General features: G+C 41.3%; 1 protein-coding gene across 36 annotated transcripts in view; it reads left to right on the top strand.

The window, feature by feature from the left end:
• CELF2 (CUGBP Elav-like family member 2) overlaps window positions 1-17,026 on the top strand; it is a 562,200-nt gene that overhangs the window by 449,311 nt on the left and 95,863 nt on the right. For 35 of the 36 annotated variants that reach the window (XM_065050162.1, XM_065050164.1, XM_065050154.1 and 32 more), the window contains one exon: window positions 11,086-11,168. In XM_065050162.1, the coding sequence (XP_064906234.1) occupies window positions 11,086-11,168 (83 nt within the window). Of the gene's footprint in view, window positions 1-11,085; window positions 11,169-17,026 lie in introns of those variants that run through there. The other variant, XM_065050171.1, reaches the window with a different exon arrangement.

The raw sequence follows: 17,026 nt of genomic DNA, 5'->3' as shown, positions 1-17,026 counted from the left end.
CTGTTTCTCCTTGGAACTCTTCGTCTTTTGTCTCTTTGTAGAGCTAGATCTGGCATTTTCTATACTGTCTTTAGAAGAAACAAGCTCAGAGTTTTAGAGCTGTCAGGGTTGCAGGTGGATAAATGTTCTTGCAATGCTGAAGGAATGTGTGGGATTGAAACAAAACGTCCTCATGTTAGATGCAACAGGACTCGATAAACTGTAACTTAAAAAAATGCATCATAGTATCAGTTTCTGAATTCATAAATTTATTGATCTATTTCTAAAAGCAAGGTGTGACATATTTCCTTGCATTTCTGTAGCGACATGACCCATGCTGAGATTTTCATGTCTCTGCTTCTGCTTCTATTAAAAAAATATTAACTCCTGTGTTAATGCTCTGAAAGAACTCATCTTGTATGTGAGATTTGCTAGTGAATGACAGCTGGTTCCCAGCTGATGAGTACAACAATAAAACAGTAATTAAACTGATGTTTTGTGGTAAAGTTAAATAAGCTTGCAATATATTTCTGAGGAAGTTAAACTGTGTTAGTAGGGGTTTTGTGGAAAAGCCACTTAAAATCCGTCATTGCCATTTCACAGCATCAGAGGCTGGCTGAGTTTGGAAGGGACCTTTGGGGTCCACCTCATCCAACCTCTGCTTAAAGCAGGGTCACCTACTCAGGTTGCTCAGGGTTGTATCCAGGTAGGATTTTAATATCCCCAGGAACTTAGAGTCCACAACTTCTCTGGGCAAACTGTGCCGGTGTTTGATCACCCTTATAGTAAAAACATTTTTCCTTATGTTTAAATTGAATTGTATTTTAATTTGTGTTCATGGTCTCTAGTTCTGTTACTGGACACCACTGAGAAGGCTCCATCGTCCATAGTCCCTCCCCATCAGGTGTTTATACACACTGATAAGATTCCCCTGAGCCTTTTCTTCTCCAGGCCAAACAGTCCCACCTCTTTCAGTCTCTCCTCATATAAGAGATGTTCCACTCCCTTCACCATCTTCATGGCCCTTCACTGGACTCCCTCCTGTATGTCCACACCTCTTTTGTACTGGGGAGCCAAGAACAGGACCCAGCACCCCAGGTGTGTCTCAGCAGGGCTAAGCAAAGAGCAAGGGTCACCTCCATTGACGTGCCAGCAGCTCTCTGCCTGATGCAGGCAAGGATGCCATTGGCATTTAACCACTAAAAATAATTTTCAATACAGAACATAGGTTTTCATAGCGACTGTAGGTTTACAAATTGCAGTTAACTCTGAGAGTCAAAGGTTTGAAGATTTTAAAGGGATAACTCTGAGTATTTTTCACTACAGAGTTGCCTCCTGATTGAACTAGGACTTGAGTGGCTTCTCAGGACTTGCAGTGCAATTAGAGATTTCATCAAAGCAGTGGCCTGGAAGTCTCTTTGGGGAAAACTAGTCTTTAGTGATCTTTCTTAAGCATTAAAGTGAAGGAAAACCAGGAGTGTGAGATGTATGTGCTTGGAAGTTGGATTTGCTACTAGTGAATATCAGGGTTTGAGTTTGCAGGGCTTTTGAAATGTCATTAAAGAAAGATATATACCTGCCTACATTAATTTATGTAAACATGATGTTTGTAGAGTCTTTTTGAATTTAAATCCAGTGTCACACCAGTTTTCTGCTGTAAGAATGGAGGAGGGAGGACATCTTAATTTTTTATTTCCATTTTTTTTTTATCATGTGTGCTTTGAACCGTCATTATTTACTATATCCAAAAATGAATTTAGCACTTGGACAAACTTAGGAGTTAATTTCCACAGAGGATGTGTTAAATTAATTCCAAAGCTAGTAAACTCAGATCAGTAGTTTTTATCTGGCCAAGGAAAAAGGAAACAATAACCAGATGCTAGGAAGAAAAGAGTAAGGATTTATATGAGGGGAAGAAAAAGTGTAAATATTAAGGAGAAATAGTGTGAGAATAAGAAGGGAAAGAAGAAAATGTAAAGGGTCAATGAGAAGGCAGCATAAGAAATAGGTTATTATTTTGTAGTTTCATTGAGATGTCCCTCCAGTTCCACATTTCTTTGTGATACAATGTATGCACATAATGAGAGAATTTGTTTAGAATTATTTTCAATTGGAAAATACATATTTCTTTTTTCTCCTGTATTTTGTTTATATGGTTTTCTATACTTTACAGGTGGGAAGTACAGTGACTTCCCACGGCTGACCCCTCACAGAGCTAGAAACAGGAACACCATATCCCCAGCCTCTTCCTCTGCTGTCCTACTTACCCGTTGTTGTTTTTTCCCAAAAAGCTCTGACAGTCAGTTTTTGTTGTAAGCTGTATGGACTGATGTATAAGATCCCAATTATCCCTTGCCTCCAAGATCTAGAAATAAGAACACACCAAACATGAACTCAGCTAGAGGCGCTGAGCAGCCACTTTGATGTTCTTGCTGGTGTTGATTGACTGACAGCCTTCCAGCTCACAGGGCTGGAAAAGCAAAGACTCCCCCAAGGGGTTTATACTGGGTGGGTGCTTGGAGGGGCTGACAGAGGAGGAGCATCCCAGTGCAGGTCAGTGGTGTTTCCATCCACCTGCAGATCAGGGTGTTGACACAGGACTGATGTGCGGGTCCAGTGTCACCAGCTGCTCATCAGTATCTCCACAGCACTTTCTGTGTTTTCGTTTGGACATCTCTCATCAGCCAGTCAGCCCAGAGCATTACAGCTTCGCTCATGCAGTGATGGTTTCTTTAGGGAAAGATTAGTTAGTAATGACTTAAAATTGCCTTGATGCTGTAAACCTGATTTTATGTATATAATTACCCTGCCACCACATATGTAATCCAATTCTGCATCTGTTTTCATTTTCCCCCCTTTATCATAGAATCATAGAATCATTTGGATTGAAAGAGACCCTCAGGATCATCGAGTCCAACCATAACCTCACTCTAACACTAAACCATGTCCCTAAGAACCTTGTCTAAACGCCTTTTAAACACCTCCAGGGATGGTGACTCCACCACTGCCCTGGGCAGCCTGTTCCAATGCCTGACAACCCTTTCCATGAAGAATTTTTTCCTAATATCCAATCTAAACCTCCCTTGGCACAACTTGAGGCCATTTCCTCTTGTCCTATCACTTGTTACTTCGGAGAAGAGACCAACACCCTCCATGCTCCAACCTTCTTTCAAGCAGTTGCAGAGAGCGAGAAGGTCTCCCCTCAGCCTCCTGTTCTCCAGGCTGAAACCCCAGTTGCCTCAACTGTGCCTCATAAGACTTATCACCACCTAGTGCAAGTATTGAATGAGTGTTGTTGAGCTGCAGATGTGGAAGTTGGCCCCTTTCTTCAAAAGCAAACCAGACAGCCCCGACAAACTGTACCAGTGTGCTGACCATTTGCTTCCCAGTCATTACTCAGGCAGTGGGAAGGTTCAGGAATTTTGCTAAAAGCTGTCATTGTCCTATATGAAAAAATGTACATTGAAATTCTTCAGATACATTTACAGATATTAGCCATTTAAAACTGTTTAACATAAGTGGCTTATTTCAGAGAGCAAGAAAAGCAGATTCTGGCAATTTCGCCCTTGATATCTTTACTATCTGTGTCGCACTTTAGTCAAAATTTACATAATAATGGGTAGGGAAGTGTTGTGGCACATGGACCGGTGCATATTAGTTCTTAGTTGCTTTCCCAAAAGGCTTGAAAGTGCAGCAGATTTAATCTAGGTCAAAAAAAAAAGAAACACTTCCATTTTGCAGGCAGAGGACATTTATAGAGAGCATTTGTATTCACAAGGGTACAGGAATGACAGAGTGAGACTCCTCCAAAAGAGCTCCCCGGTGCAGCTGAAGGCTGACAGCAAACTAGGACTTGTGGCCAATTAACAGAAAGGCCGTCATAACTTGCAAGTCATGGAGAGAAAAAATTGAGCTCCGTGGGATCATTTTTCACTGGCCATTTACAGGGTTGTTACCGGCCGGGAGCATTTGTGTTTTAATGTGATAGGGGCACACTGGGGCTGGGGCATTGCTATCCTGGATGTTATAATCGGGAGGAAAAATAGAGCGCAGGGTGGAATTTGGCAGGTCCTGGTTGTGAATCCTCCTCGCATATGAGCCCCTGCCTTCCTTCAGCTAATGTATTAATATTAGAAGTGGCATCGCTATAATATGTGCTGTCATTAGAGTAGTGATGCGGTTTCCTGGCTGGTGACGGGAGGATTGGTAATACGGTTTCCATCAGGGTGCCAATTATATCAAACTATTAGCAAACCTGAGCTAATTGGGAGGCGGCATCATTAGAGGTTGATTTCTGCAGTATATGGCAATTCTATCAGGGGCTGCTTCAGGATTGAAACATTGCCATCATAGTCTCGAGTGACTCTATATACAATAGAGCAAGAGGGTGGTGCAGGTAGGAATCAAAATGCGTCCATGCCTTATCCACCTTCTTTTTCTGTTCAGTAGAATTACAGAAATTGTTGGATTTCTATTTCTGGAAATGGTTTTTTGCTTCTCTTTGTCAAGAATGTCTGTATTTGCTACTTAGTCATTTCATGTTTTTCCTTGTTTTTGTATGGAATCACCCAACCAAAAGCTCTAAGACTTGAAACACTTCTAGTCTTCCATGCAGGTCAGCTAATTGCACTAAAATCTAAAATACAAAAGAAATGCCAGACAAGGCTCCCATTGTGATTCTGTGATTGTACTGCGCCAGATTTAATGTGAAAATGCTCATTGCCCAGCCATGCACCTGAACTCCCACAGCAACAGTTCAGTGGCTTTACTGAAGGATAATTTTTGATGCTTTCATCACCTTTTGGAAAATAACAGTGCAGGTTATGGTGGGTTTAGTTGCAAATCACACTGTTCAGGCAGCTGTTTGTGATTTATGGAGCATGTATTTCAGCATTTGGGTGAACAGCTGGAATGCAAGTGACCCTTTAAAAATGTAACCCTGTTAAATCACAGTCTAATGTTTAAATTTTGGTAGTGGAAGAGTGAATGTGGAAAGTAGGAGACGATCATTTGGTGGTGAGCGGGGAGAGGGGGGAGGAGATTCTCCTTAACTTAAACTAGCTTGAACTGTGCTGCATTGACAAGAAGCTACTTTCCCCATTGAGATTCCAAGCTTGTATGAAGCCAGCACCTGTTCTGCTTGCAAATGCACACACAAAAGTGAGCTTCATTCACAGAAAGAAAGAAACATAGCAGGACTTCACTCATTTAGCCTTCCAGGGCCTTCAGTCCCTTGATCTGTCAGCCCCTTAGAATTCAAACGCAGCCTTTAAAGGAATTTTCAATTCACAACATGATGACTTTGTTGATGTCCTGAATGTAAATGTATTTTGAATTGAATTTGTCTGCCAGGATTCCATTACTTGCTAAAAGAATACAGAGTTCAATCATCAGATAATCATTATAGCTGTTTTGAAGTGTTTATTTTATTAGTCTAGAAGGTAAAGCAAATTTCATACTTTTAAGTTGTTGCAGGCTTTGCAGGCGCGCTGATAAGCTCTTGTATTTCTATACCCTATGGTTAGGGTTCAGATACTGGCAGCAGGTGATAATATGCACAACGCAGTAGAGATCCAAACTGACAAATTTTGACAGTTGAAAACTATAGAAGCTCATAAATCAGACCAAAGAATATGACTTTTTTTTTTTTTTTTTGCTCGTGTATCTTTTCTCTTTTAATTCCCAAAAGTTAAATTTTCAGGCCTGGGAAACTGCAGCACATTCCTTCAAGTAAATCAAAACCTCAGATCACTTTGTAGAATAATGTGTTTTAATTCCTGTCCACGTCCAAGGGCTGTTTTCTCAGATTAATGCACACGTGTAATGCCTGGTAGCTTTAACCTAAGAACCGTATATTCAGTTTAGGGAGCTGTAAGAGACGTTTTCACACCCGAAGCAAGATGGAGGTTGCCGTATTCATTCAAGCATGAAATCCTGCCTGAGAGATTAAGCCTCTTACACAGATCCCAGAGCCGTTAAATGCCAGCGAGGACCGTGTAAGCCACATCTCTGAGAGGACGAGAGCTTCCTTTTGTTAGTTGTTCAAAATTAGGGATGTAAACAGCTCTCATGGAGTAATTAGTCTGTGCTTGAATTGGGAAATAGTGATAAAAATAATGACACGGCGGAGCTTCTGGTGATGTCGTACGGCTGTATCTCACAGCCTAACAAAGCCACGTCTGCTCTGCTGGGCGGATGGGGGTGAGGGTTTCACAGGTGGCTAATTTGGGTTGTAGAGCAGAAGTCACATGGGAGGAGAAGTCCCGTTGCAGGAGGTCACTAACAGCTCTTCGAAAAAATCCTCTTGCCCACAAGAGGGATGGCGGCATTGTTTGAAATTTAATAGTGAAAACTCTGCAAATTGTTGTAATTCCATAATGCACACAAATGTCCCCCAGAAATTCAGGTTTGCTGTCTGCAGAAGTTCATGGGTGCAGTGGTATGAAAGCTGTAATAATTTGCTCTTTTTTTTCCCCATCCCTAACTTCTAAATGATTGCTTTAGTGAATCCGTGGCTGCATGATCCCCGTGTAATCCTGCTGCCATCTTTGACAGTGACTCAAGTAAAGCTGTTTCTAGCCATACACAAGGCTGTTTGCCCCTGTCGGTGTCTTGCTAAACAGGTTTCTGTGGAAATTAAATAAATAAAATCTCCACCACTGGTGCTAATTGGTACCTTTGGCAGCCTGAGCAGGGGCTTGTGAATTGAATGTGTCATGGAGAATTGAATGTGTCAACTCTCTCCCAATGGCTGGGACCTTGGGGTCTTTTTCTGGCACTAAATTTCCTTTGACAAAAGAAAAAGGGGAAGAAAAAAAAAGAAAAGAGAGAGAGAAAACAAGGTGAAATAAGAGATCTTTTCCTTTTTTTAATGAGGTGTTGAAGTTGAGCATTGTAGTTTACACACTGCAGCATTTTCTCGTCAGATGCTTTGAGAAGCAGGGCTGGTTTCTGCCTTTGTTTCTCAGGCATCCCATTTGTTGCTATCAGACACAGTGCAGTGTGGGGTGGCAGGTTTTATTCAGTCTGTTCAAGCATCTGGCAGGATCGCCACGAAGTTGTTGCCGATGTCCTTAAGGGACTGGAGGGATCCGCATGATTCATTCAGCATTTTTTCTAGGTACAAAGAAGAAATGTCTTACGCTGTAGTAAATACAGTTCCAAATAGAGCACAACCAGTGTACCAAAACACAGGAGATTTGCTGCTTTGGAGGCACTGACTGGCAGCACAAATTCCTGTTCCTTTGGTTGAGAAGATACTAACCCACATGGAGTTAAACCAGGCTGTGTTTCAGGCTATTGAGGATTGACAGAACCATGTCCACAAACCAATTCACCTTTTAAGTTGTCCTGACTAGGAGGGGAGAAGGTTATCGCTGCCAGGCTTTGAGTTATTTGGATGTCAGAAAAGTTTAGTTTTGGTTCAAGCTGCTGTCAAGTTTGTTGATGATGAGGCCAAGATTATGTGTGCTAGGGAGAGCATGCTTTTCTTCTTCTTTTCCCTTTCCCTTTCCCTTTCCCTTTCCCTTTCCCTTTCCCTTTCCCTTTCCCTTTCCCTTTCCCTTTCCCTTTCCCTTTCCTTTCCTTTCCTTTCCTTTCCTTTCCTCTTTTCCTTCCTCTTTTCCTTCCCCTTTTCCTTTCTCCCTTCCCTTCCCTTCCCTTCCCTTCCCTTCCCTTCCCTTCCCTTCCCTTCCCTTCCCTTCCCTTCCCTTCCCTTCCCTTCCCTTCCCTTCCCTTCCCTTCCCTTCCCTTCCCTTCCCTTCCCTTCCCTTCCCTTCCCTTCCCCTCTTCTCTCTTTCTCTTTCTCTTTCTCTTTCTCTTTCTCTTTCTCTTTCTCTTTCTCTTTCTCTTTCTCTTTCTCTTTCTCTTTCTCCTCTCCCTTCCTCTCCCTCCTCCTCTTTCTCTTTCTCTCTCTCTTCTCTCTTAGTAGAAATGTACTTTCTCTTTTCCAGTGGTATCACCAATTTGTCTTTGGCAAGATTATCTTTTGTTAGGGAAAATGGGGGGAGAAAAGTTGTTTCCTAGTTGTCTTTCAACAAGGGGCAGCTACCAGTCCTAAAGTGCAGATTAGACCTCTCCTCTCACACAGGCTTCTTCCCTTGCAATATTTCTGCAGAAAGGGCTGAATTTGGTACTTTCTCCTGTGGGATGTCATACAGAGCCAAAGGGTTGTTACACTGGAGTATGCACCATGTGCATTTGTGGCTTTTCTGTTCTTCCGTGTTTTCATATTTTCTTTCCTTAGTCCAGCCCTGACCTCTTTAGCAGATAACTTCAAAATCAGGTGTCCACAACTGGTGGCCATCATCTCTTCAAACCAAAGCAAACCATCACTTTTTTTGTTGTGTTTTTTTTAAAGAAGAGATGAGCAAAATGAGTCCAGAGAAAGGTTTTATCTATGTACATTTTCAGATGTGTCAGTCTGTGAGCTTAGAAGGCTCCATTTTCGTCAGGGTCTGATGACCTGCCTGAAACATCTGCACGTTTCTCATTAAGCTACTGTTTTCTCCCAGTCCTCATTCACAGAGACATTTTTCTCTCCTGCACTATTACTTCCCAAAAATGACTAGTTAAAGGGTATTTCACAGCATATTCATCTTTCAAGTGCAGTTCTTTCAAGTAGTGCCAAGAAAGATAAACCAATAGATTTCAAACTTCTCCTTATCGGAAAAAAACCCCACAGAGCTGAAATCTAAAATGAAACTCTTCAGACCCATGGTTAAAGGACATGGCAATTGCAAAGTTGTGACTACTGCTTGGTATTTTCCCCTCTGAATCCTCTCTCCTGATTAAAAAGCCTTATATTAAAAAGCTAATAGACGAAATGAAGAAACAATAGATGATAGACTTTGGAGGTGGCGGGCAGGACAGAGAAATGTTGCAATGTTTTCTCAAAGTCACGCTAATAAATGTTACAAACTTGGAATTGTTTCTCATTTTATTTCTGGAGTAAAATAATTTAAATTTTCAGAATTTGCCAGTGAAACAAAAACTGGTGAAAGTGAATTTAGAAACACTCAAAGGAAGCACAAACCTGTGCTGTGCTGTCTTTAATACTCCTCCATGCTAAACAATGTTTGGTTCACTGAAATAATTACTAAACTGTCTCTGTCGTAAACTGTGACATTTTAAGGAACCTGTTGGCAGCATGAAAAATGTTTCTCTCAGCTGTGTTACATCTGCATTACCTGCCTGCTTGTGTATTGTATTTCCTGCAAGTGCTTTCCTGCATTAGGGATAAACTCGTATTCCAGCTGGGAATACAGGATTACTTTTGCTTGCTGTAAAGGTGATGGTTGTCGCTGGTCTGGTTGCAAAGCCAGAGAGAGGGTTTGCAGTGCAATGCGGAGCTTAAGCCAAGCAACAGTTCAGCCCTTCCTTCCAAGGTGCAGTGTGGGCCACCTCCACATGGGTACTTAAAATGTTTGCTGTCTGTGTTCTCCTGTGCACACTCTCCCCTAGGTCCTCCTTTACTGTTATGGGGATGCTGCAAGGTTGAACAAAAGTGGACATGTCAGGTGGGATGTGATGTTTCACCTTGGTCAACATTAGGGATCTGGTGCAAGCAAAATCTTTGCTCACTGCCTGAAGTGTCACATTCCGAGGGAACAATGAGGCTCGAGAGACAGGGTTTCTTCTCTTTACTGTTTGGTTTTGACGTTTCTCTGGAGTTGCCAAAGATCTCCAGTTAATGATTAGCAAAATAGGATTGCTTTCTGGTTCATCAGTGAAATCTGCATCATCTTGTTTGATATAAAGTAAGTTGCTGCTTCAGTAGCCACTTCTGCCTCCTGACCAGCCTTAACCAGCATGTTTTGCCTCTCCATGTAGCAGCTGGGTCACTGAGTGCCCAGTTTGCAGCCACAGAGCCCCATAGTTTTGGGACCTCTTCTTCATGTGACATGGCTCCAAAGCAGGGGCTGCCCATGTCCACAGGACAAGGGCTTCATTCAGCCCCACCTGCTTTCCCCAAGGACAGAGTAGCAACAGATTATGTTCCAAGGGTGTGCCTACATCATCAATTTACTGTGCTGGGTGGGAGCTATTTAAGTGTGGATATTCCTTGTGTCTATACCTGTAATCTTGTGTTATGCAAGTGCACAAGTGATGCTTTTAGAGTGGTTTCCCTCCTGCTGGAAGTAAAGTTGAAGTCACAAGCTGGGATATTGTGTTGAGCATCCCGCCTGCAACGTGGATGCAAGGTCCTCCTTCAGAAAGCTCTCCATATGTGCCCCTTGTATCCATGCAAGCAAACTTCCTTACTGTGGAACATTACAGACTGCAGCAAGTCAAATCTTGATCCGTGTTTCATTGTCCCACACCTATCATGTTATATCTGTCCCCTGAGGATCCACCCGTGAGCCCTGACCTCACCCTGGGGCACGTGTTGAGCTGCCTGGGTTCGTTTGCATGTTTGCAATGGAGAAAGTGATAACAACTTGTGTTTGGTCCCACATAACATGTAGTTGCACCGTGCTGCCAAAGGGATAAACAAGGGATTAAGGTAACTAAAACTGTCTGGTTTACTGAATGTTAGATGGGTGCAGCCTCACTTAGTGCTGCCAACCATCAGGAACCTCCCCTATCCCACCAGCGGTGAATTGTCCCGTAGCTTATCTTCTTTTTGCAACTGAGACAAGTGTCCTACCTCCCATCCTACTCGGTTTCAAATGGTCAGGAGCAAACCTTAGTTCTTACATATAAGGTACTTTAAATGAGGTCCTGCTTTCACCTGGTTTTCTGCCTGGGATCAAACAATGGATTCCTGCTGCTTGAGCTTGCCACGTTGCTTATATTCAAAGTATAATGGGGAGCCTTCTGAAAAACATAACCTTATTTGTACTGTACAAAGCCAATTGGATTTTGGTTAACTTAATTTCTAAGTGATTACAGTTCACTAACAATGTAGGTGCAATGCACAGGGGGTGACTTTTTATTTCAAACCATACAAGCTTTCTTTTATTCATGTCATTCAGGCGGCCTCATGATAATTCACATTTCCAGCTTTCATAATGTGTTGTTCAACCACTGTTTTTTCTCTCTCTCTATTGTACTCTCACAAATCATACTCACTAATTTCTGAAAGCTTTTCATTTCTCTCTATAGGTTGTTGTTTCGTAACATTTTATACAAGAAAAGCTGCTCTTGAGGCACAGAATGCACTGCACAATATTAAAACTTTACCTGGGGTGAGTACATTTATTTTTTGATCCTAATTATTTTATCACCAGAAAAATAGACCTTTTGCTCGAGATGCTGTTTGGTGCCCCAAATGACCTTGGTCTCTTCAAGGGAGGGTGGCTAACCTGATGGTCTGTCCTATAATGGTGCCAGTCCTGTAACAATGGCATCATCTCAAAGGGGAGTTGCTGTTCCGTAGAAAATCCCTTGGCTGGAAACAGTGCTGATTCCTGCTGACTAGAAGCATTTGCTGAAATGCAAGGTAGATTCATTTTTTATTTATTTTTAATTTAACAGGGAGGGAGGGGGAAAAACATATGGCAGAAAAACGCTGCACCACTGGGGCTTCTAGTTTGAAAAGAGAGAGAAGAGGAAAAGACATAATGCAGCCAACTTTGTTACATGCAGCCTTTATCCCCATGGTTTCTACACAACCTGACTGCATTGGTGTAGTGGCTGCAAATCAAGGTACCGTGGAGTGCAGTACCACGTAGATGCTTGCAAAGTGTCACCCTGTTCCCTGCCACCACCTCTCCTCAGCAATGTATTCTCACTGATAACCTCACACCGGTGGCTGAAACAGTTGTGGTTGTGTTGAGCAAACTGTAACTTGTGTTATCCTACAGTAGTTCAGATTTAAGTTACAGGGCTAGAGAGAAGTATGTCACTAGTAACTGCATTATTTAACTCTGGATTCTTGTTTGAATGTTTAATTTTTTTCTGCTGAGTGCAGCCAAATACTTTGGGGATTGTAAAGGAAAAATATAAAGGATGGGGAAGATGTAGGGGAAATGTTCAAGTATGTAGTTTCAGTGTATGGTTGCAGACACAAAAATAAATAAATGTATACAGCACTGTATAAATAAATAGAACATTAACTGGACTGACAGTTATATGGCCAATATCCTGTAGTTCCTACATGCTGTATGTGAAATTAGACACTGTGTTTGAAAAATTCACATCTGGCCAGCTCACTTTATGCAACTCCTGTTAGGAAAGCCACCTCATCTGTCACAGAAATGACCAATGTAGAGAAATATGTTGGATAGTCCTGCTAATTCACCGAGGTAAAATGGGAACCCTCTGTCATTTGCAAGTGAAAATGCAGGAAGAGGTGCTGGGAAATCTTCAGAGGCAAACCAACTACAAGAAAATAAAAGAAAAATTGTGGCACTTCAGATTCAAGTGATGTTTTCCAGCAACTGGCCCTTGGAAGTGTCGAGACCTTACAAGCCTCCCAGTGGTAGGCTCGGCTTTGAGGGTGTAGAGGATGGATGTACCACCCTCAGAGAGAAAAGAAGGCTCTGAGGGACAATTCCTTTTGAGATCCTTTTGGAGTTCAGGCTGAAATTCAGAATCCTCTGGCTCTACAACCCTAGTTGTCAGTTCCCATCCCAACTGCCAGAAAACACTGAGGCCTTGGATGTTGAATACTCTCTAACCCAAATCACCTAACATTGCATTTAACCCAACTCATTGCGTAGTCACTCTCCAACATGCTTTGAGTCAAGCAGCTGTGCTGAGTGCCTGGCTAGGATGGACACTCCAGTGGAGGTGGGTCCCCAGCTGCTGGAGCAGCACCCTGCCCAGACGGCATCCCTGGGTCCAGGTAGGCTGTGGGACCCTACTCTGGAGCTCTGAGATGAGATCTAGACATCACTCCTCTTAGAAGCAGAGAGGGTCCTTTTGTTTCCTCCTCTGTTCTTCCGCAAGCCCCAGGAGGTGGCTGCTGTGTTTTGAGAGATCTTAGTTATCCTTGCGAGTGACTCGGAGGGTCAAACTCCTTCCCTGACCTCCCCATGTACAGGTGGCAATGCTGGCTGAGCTCTGTGTTGCATTTTACTGGAGCAGGGCATCATTTTCTCCTCTGCTTTTGTACAGATAACGAACATGCAGCAGTTAAAAAGACCACTATACCTTTTGATTTTTTTTTTATAAAACTCAAAAATATATTTTTTACTAATGTCATCTCTAGCTCCTTGTCATTTAAAACTTGTCTTTTCAAGCTGTGTTTTTCTGTCTTGACGGCGAGGTTACAAACTTTTCTTTTAAGAAAATGTGAAAATTACATTCCCATGACTCTAGGGCCTGGGCTTTAAAAATATTCCTGATACTGCCAGAGATGTTAAGATTTTACTTTGAGATACATTGTCATACCTACTTCTTAAAGAGACACTTCTAATAAAGAGAAACAGCTCGAATACAGATCCGTTGCTCTGAGAACCATTCAGCATATTTTATATAATGAATTCTATATTTTGCACATGCTGTGTGCTGACATTCAGCATATATGGTGAGATTGTTATGCTGCATCTGTGTATTCCCAAAATAACTTCATTTAAGCACACTTTAAAGTTTTGCACACATGCTTAAGACATTTCACATTAGCGGGATTCTCCTTATTTGAATTTTAGCAATTGCCGTGTTGTCAGCTGACAGCTGAATGAGCAGGAATCGGTAGTGGATGGGTCCATGTGCGAAAAAGCCTCTTTCAGAGCAAATGGAAGAAATCTTCTGGCAGAGTTACAACAGGGGATGAATTTGGATCAGGTTCATTTGGGCATCAAGTGTCAGCTTGCTTCCAGTAAATAAGATATGATATGTAGGAGGTTCAGCAATAAGGTGTCTCTTGGAAAGAAAAGAATCAGGGCCTTCCACTTTTACTGTAATACCGCCATGTGTTAGATAAGAGGCATCCTTAAATAGCCCACGAAGAAAATCCGAGGCAAAGGCAGGTGATTGATTGGTGTAAGGTAAGGAATGATGGCAGATGCAGGAGCAGTGGCCAGCAGGGATGCTGCGGTGGTAGCAACTCACCTGTGTTTTACCTGCACACAGGTATAACTCGTCCTGCTGTGGAAGCATAGTGAGAAATACCTCCATGTGCATTAAATGATAGGGGCCAGATTAGTTTTGGGCTTAGTCTCTCCATTTCTTGAATGCAGACTTGCTCCACGTGGCTCCATAAGCAGGTTTTAGATCAGTGCTCACAAAGCCAAATAAAGTGGGTTTTTCAGTGTGAAATTCATCCCCCTTTCAAGACTGCACACTCAGTTGAATTTAGGTAGATGTTTGAGCAAAGCCTGCAGCACTCTGTTTCGATATCTCCTTCTTGCGTGGACCTCATCCTTAACAGAGACATGAGAACACAAACGTTTATCTGTTCCTTTGAGCTGCACCCTTTTAGTGGACATAAAGAAAATAAGACCAGACATAAATGATTAATGCAGAATCTTGGAAGAAAATATTGCAGGGTGCCTTGCTGTTTGATTACAAGCCTTGGAATTAGTCAACATTTCCATAATTCTAAACCAATATACACCTGTTTTCCCACTGTGATGTGAAGGCACAACTTAATTTAACAGAAACCCTGCTGTGCTAAATCTCTCATTAAATACCAAGCTAGTTCTGTAATTTAAAGTTGCAGCACCACTATTTTAACTGAATTGCCTTTGTATTATAAAATTAATAAGAAGTTAATGATGCACTTTGCTGTATTTCTCAGATTTTTTTTCACAGCAACAACAACAAAAAGAAAGATAAAGAAGAAAAACATGTCACCAGCTGACATCTCAAGGCTTCTCTGGTTTTAATCATTTTCCTGAGGATAAAATTAATTTAAAAGATTTCTTTTTAATTTTTAAAAACTTTCAGCATAAGTAGGATCAAACATCTTTTTACTCATGATTAGTATAATCTCTCTGTTAGTCATAATATTTCTTGTCATATAATGGAGCTTTTATCTTTCCTCCAAAATGTATTTAGATATCAACTTGTTATGGTAGGATTGCTATTAGGCAGAGAAGATACACAGTGTTTGAGAAATACAGGCATATTGATATATATGATACATATCAATGAAATAGTGGCAGTTCTGTTTACTTTGCACTGGCATCATGAATAGCTTTTGTGTCTTGTAAATGAACAATATTAATTTCCAGATGCGTCTTTTAAAATATATCAAGCTCATAGCTCATATCCTGGCTCATAGGGATGCAGTTTGTATTATTGAGCTTACAGTCAGGGTTTTTTAGAATGTCGGTCTGGATTTTGTTTTAAAGGGCAGAAGGGAGAAATGAGAAAAACTCAATTTGAATGTAATAATGATCTTAGAAATGGGCTTCTTTGGGATGAGATGTAGAGCTGAGGCCTTAACTAGTCTCATCTTCATTAAGAATCTCATGGTTTTGTTAGAGGTGTTTAACTTCTATTCCCTAAACACGATACACAAAATAAACAAAAATCCAATAAATTCCTATCATCTAAATTTATTCTGTACCTTACATTAGATGTGATAATCTTAGTCCCTGCCCTGAGCTCTAATTCGCCGCTTAATGAAAATTGGCTTCTGTTCAGAGAGCAAACCTCTAAGAGCTGAATGCAGAGACCGCTTTAGCTGCCTTTGTGGCACTGGCATTTTTTGTTTGTTTTAGTTTTAAAGTGCATTAGTTTAAAACGAGAATGTGCTCTGTTTTGCTGGGTAGGATTTCCCATCAAGAGCTAAGTGCAGACAGGTAACACAAGCATTATTTGTTGGTCTGATTCTTGGAGTTCAGTTGCTGAATAAATACACCTTTAATTTCATGGAGAAGCTATTTGAAGTCAGGAATCAATGGGAATACATTTGTAAAGTCTGCACCTGAAACTCTTTGGAGTCTTTGTTCTGTATTTTAAGTTAGATTTAGGTTGGTTTAGTGTCAGATGTGTCACTGTTAGGTTTGCAGTTTAACTCAATCTTAAAGGTCTTTTCCAACCTAAATGATTCTATGATTCATCTGACATGGCCACGATTATCTGTTGCCTATATGTATATTTTCGCATATATCCTTATAGCTAAGGTTATTGCAGAAGCAAGTAACAGCCCACAGTGATCTAGGTCTCAGCGCTCCTGTGCGTTCAACAGCCTAATGGTTTACGTGGTTCTTATTTCAAGCGGGATATACATATTACATGTAGCAGCAAACCCTTTGTATTAAAGTTTTGGCATGAAATTAGGACATTAGCTGTATGAATCGATCTAATTAAGGGTTTAACAATGGAGAAATACAGTTTTGAGAAAGCTCTTAAAATTTAAACAGCAAGGTGGATTTTATAGGATGTAACTGTCTTGTAAAATATTAATGGCTTCCTTTTTGCCAAATGTTGTCGAGGGAGAGATTTTTCAGTTTTTATATTAGAAGAATCACTGCTGCTTGTTTTAAATGCTGTTTACGTGACAAGGAAACAGAAGTGTATTAGGGGGAACTTTTCTCTAAGTATTTTGCACTGGCTGTGAGGAAACCTCAGGGTCTATTTAGCGATGTGGAGTATGAAAAACTGTTTTTTAAAGAGGAACTTAGATCATTATTCTCTTCTGGTGCCCATTCACAGTGGGGTTTGTTCTGCCAGGCTGACAATCACGAAGCCAAGTCTACTTTGAGCCTTCCTCTCACCCTGCAGACCAGCTCAGGTTTCACATTGGGTGTAAAACACACTTGGTCTTGTTATGTGTCACGCTGTCGCTATGGCGTGTATTGGCAAGGCAGCACCACGGCCCATCCGGGACATGGGGCTTAAGGAGTTGTAACATGGGAGAGAAAACTCAGCACTGTGCTGAATCAATTCAGCAGGTTATTTAACCTTCAGAATAATCGGCTTCAAAATGCAGGAATCCATGATGACTTACTGTGAATCCATGTTCGCTTTCTGATAAAATACCGTTTGTCTAACAAGAAGCAAAAAACAAACACTGATTTTCACTTTATATCATGGTCTCATTTCTAATGAATATCCTGACACTGTCCTTTCTAGAGTAGCATTTTAATATCCAGTTCCCTTTCCTGCTTTAGGTCTTATGAGTTGTCAGTACTATATGAACATTATGTAA

Source organism: Columba livia, chromosome 1, assembly GCF_036013475.1.
Source record: "Columba livia isolate bColLiv1 breed racing homer chromosome 1, bColLiv1.pat.W.v2, whole genome shotgun sequence".
Lineage (NCBI taxonomy): Eukaryota > Metazoa > Chordata > Aves > Columbiformes > Columbidae > Columba > Columba livia.
Note: the sequence above shows the minus strand (reverse complement) of the source record. Positions and strands in the feature narration are given on the sequence as shown.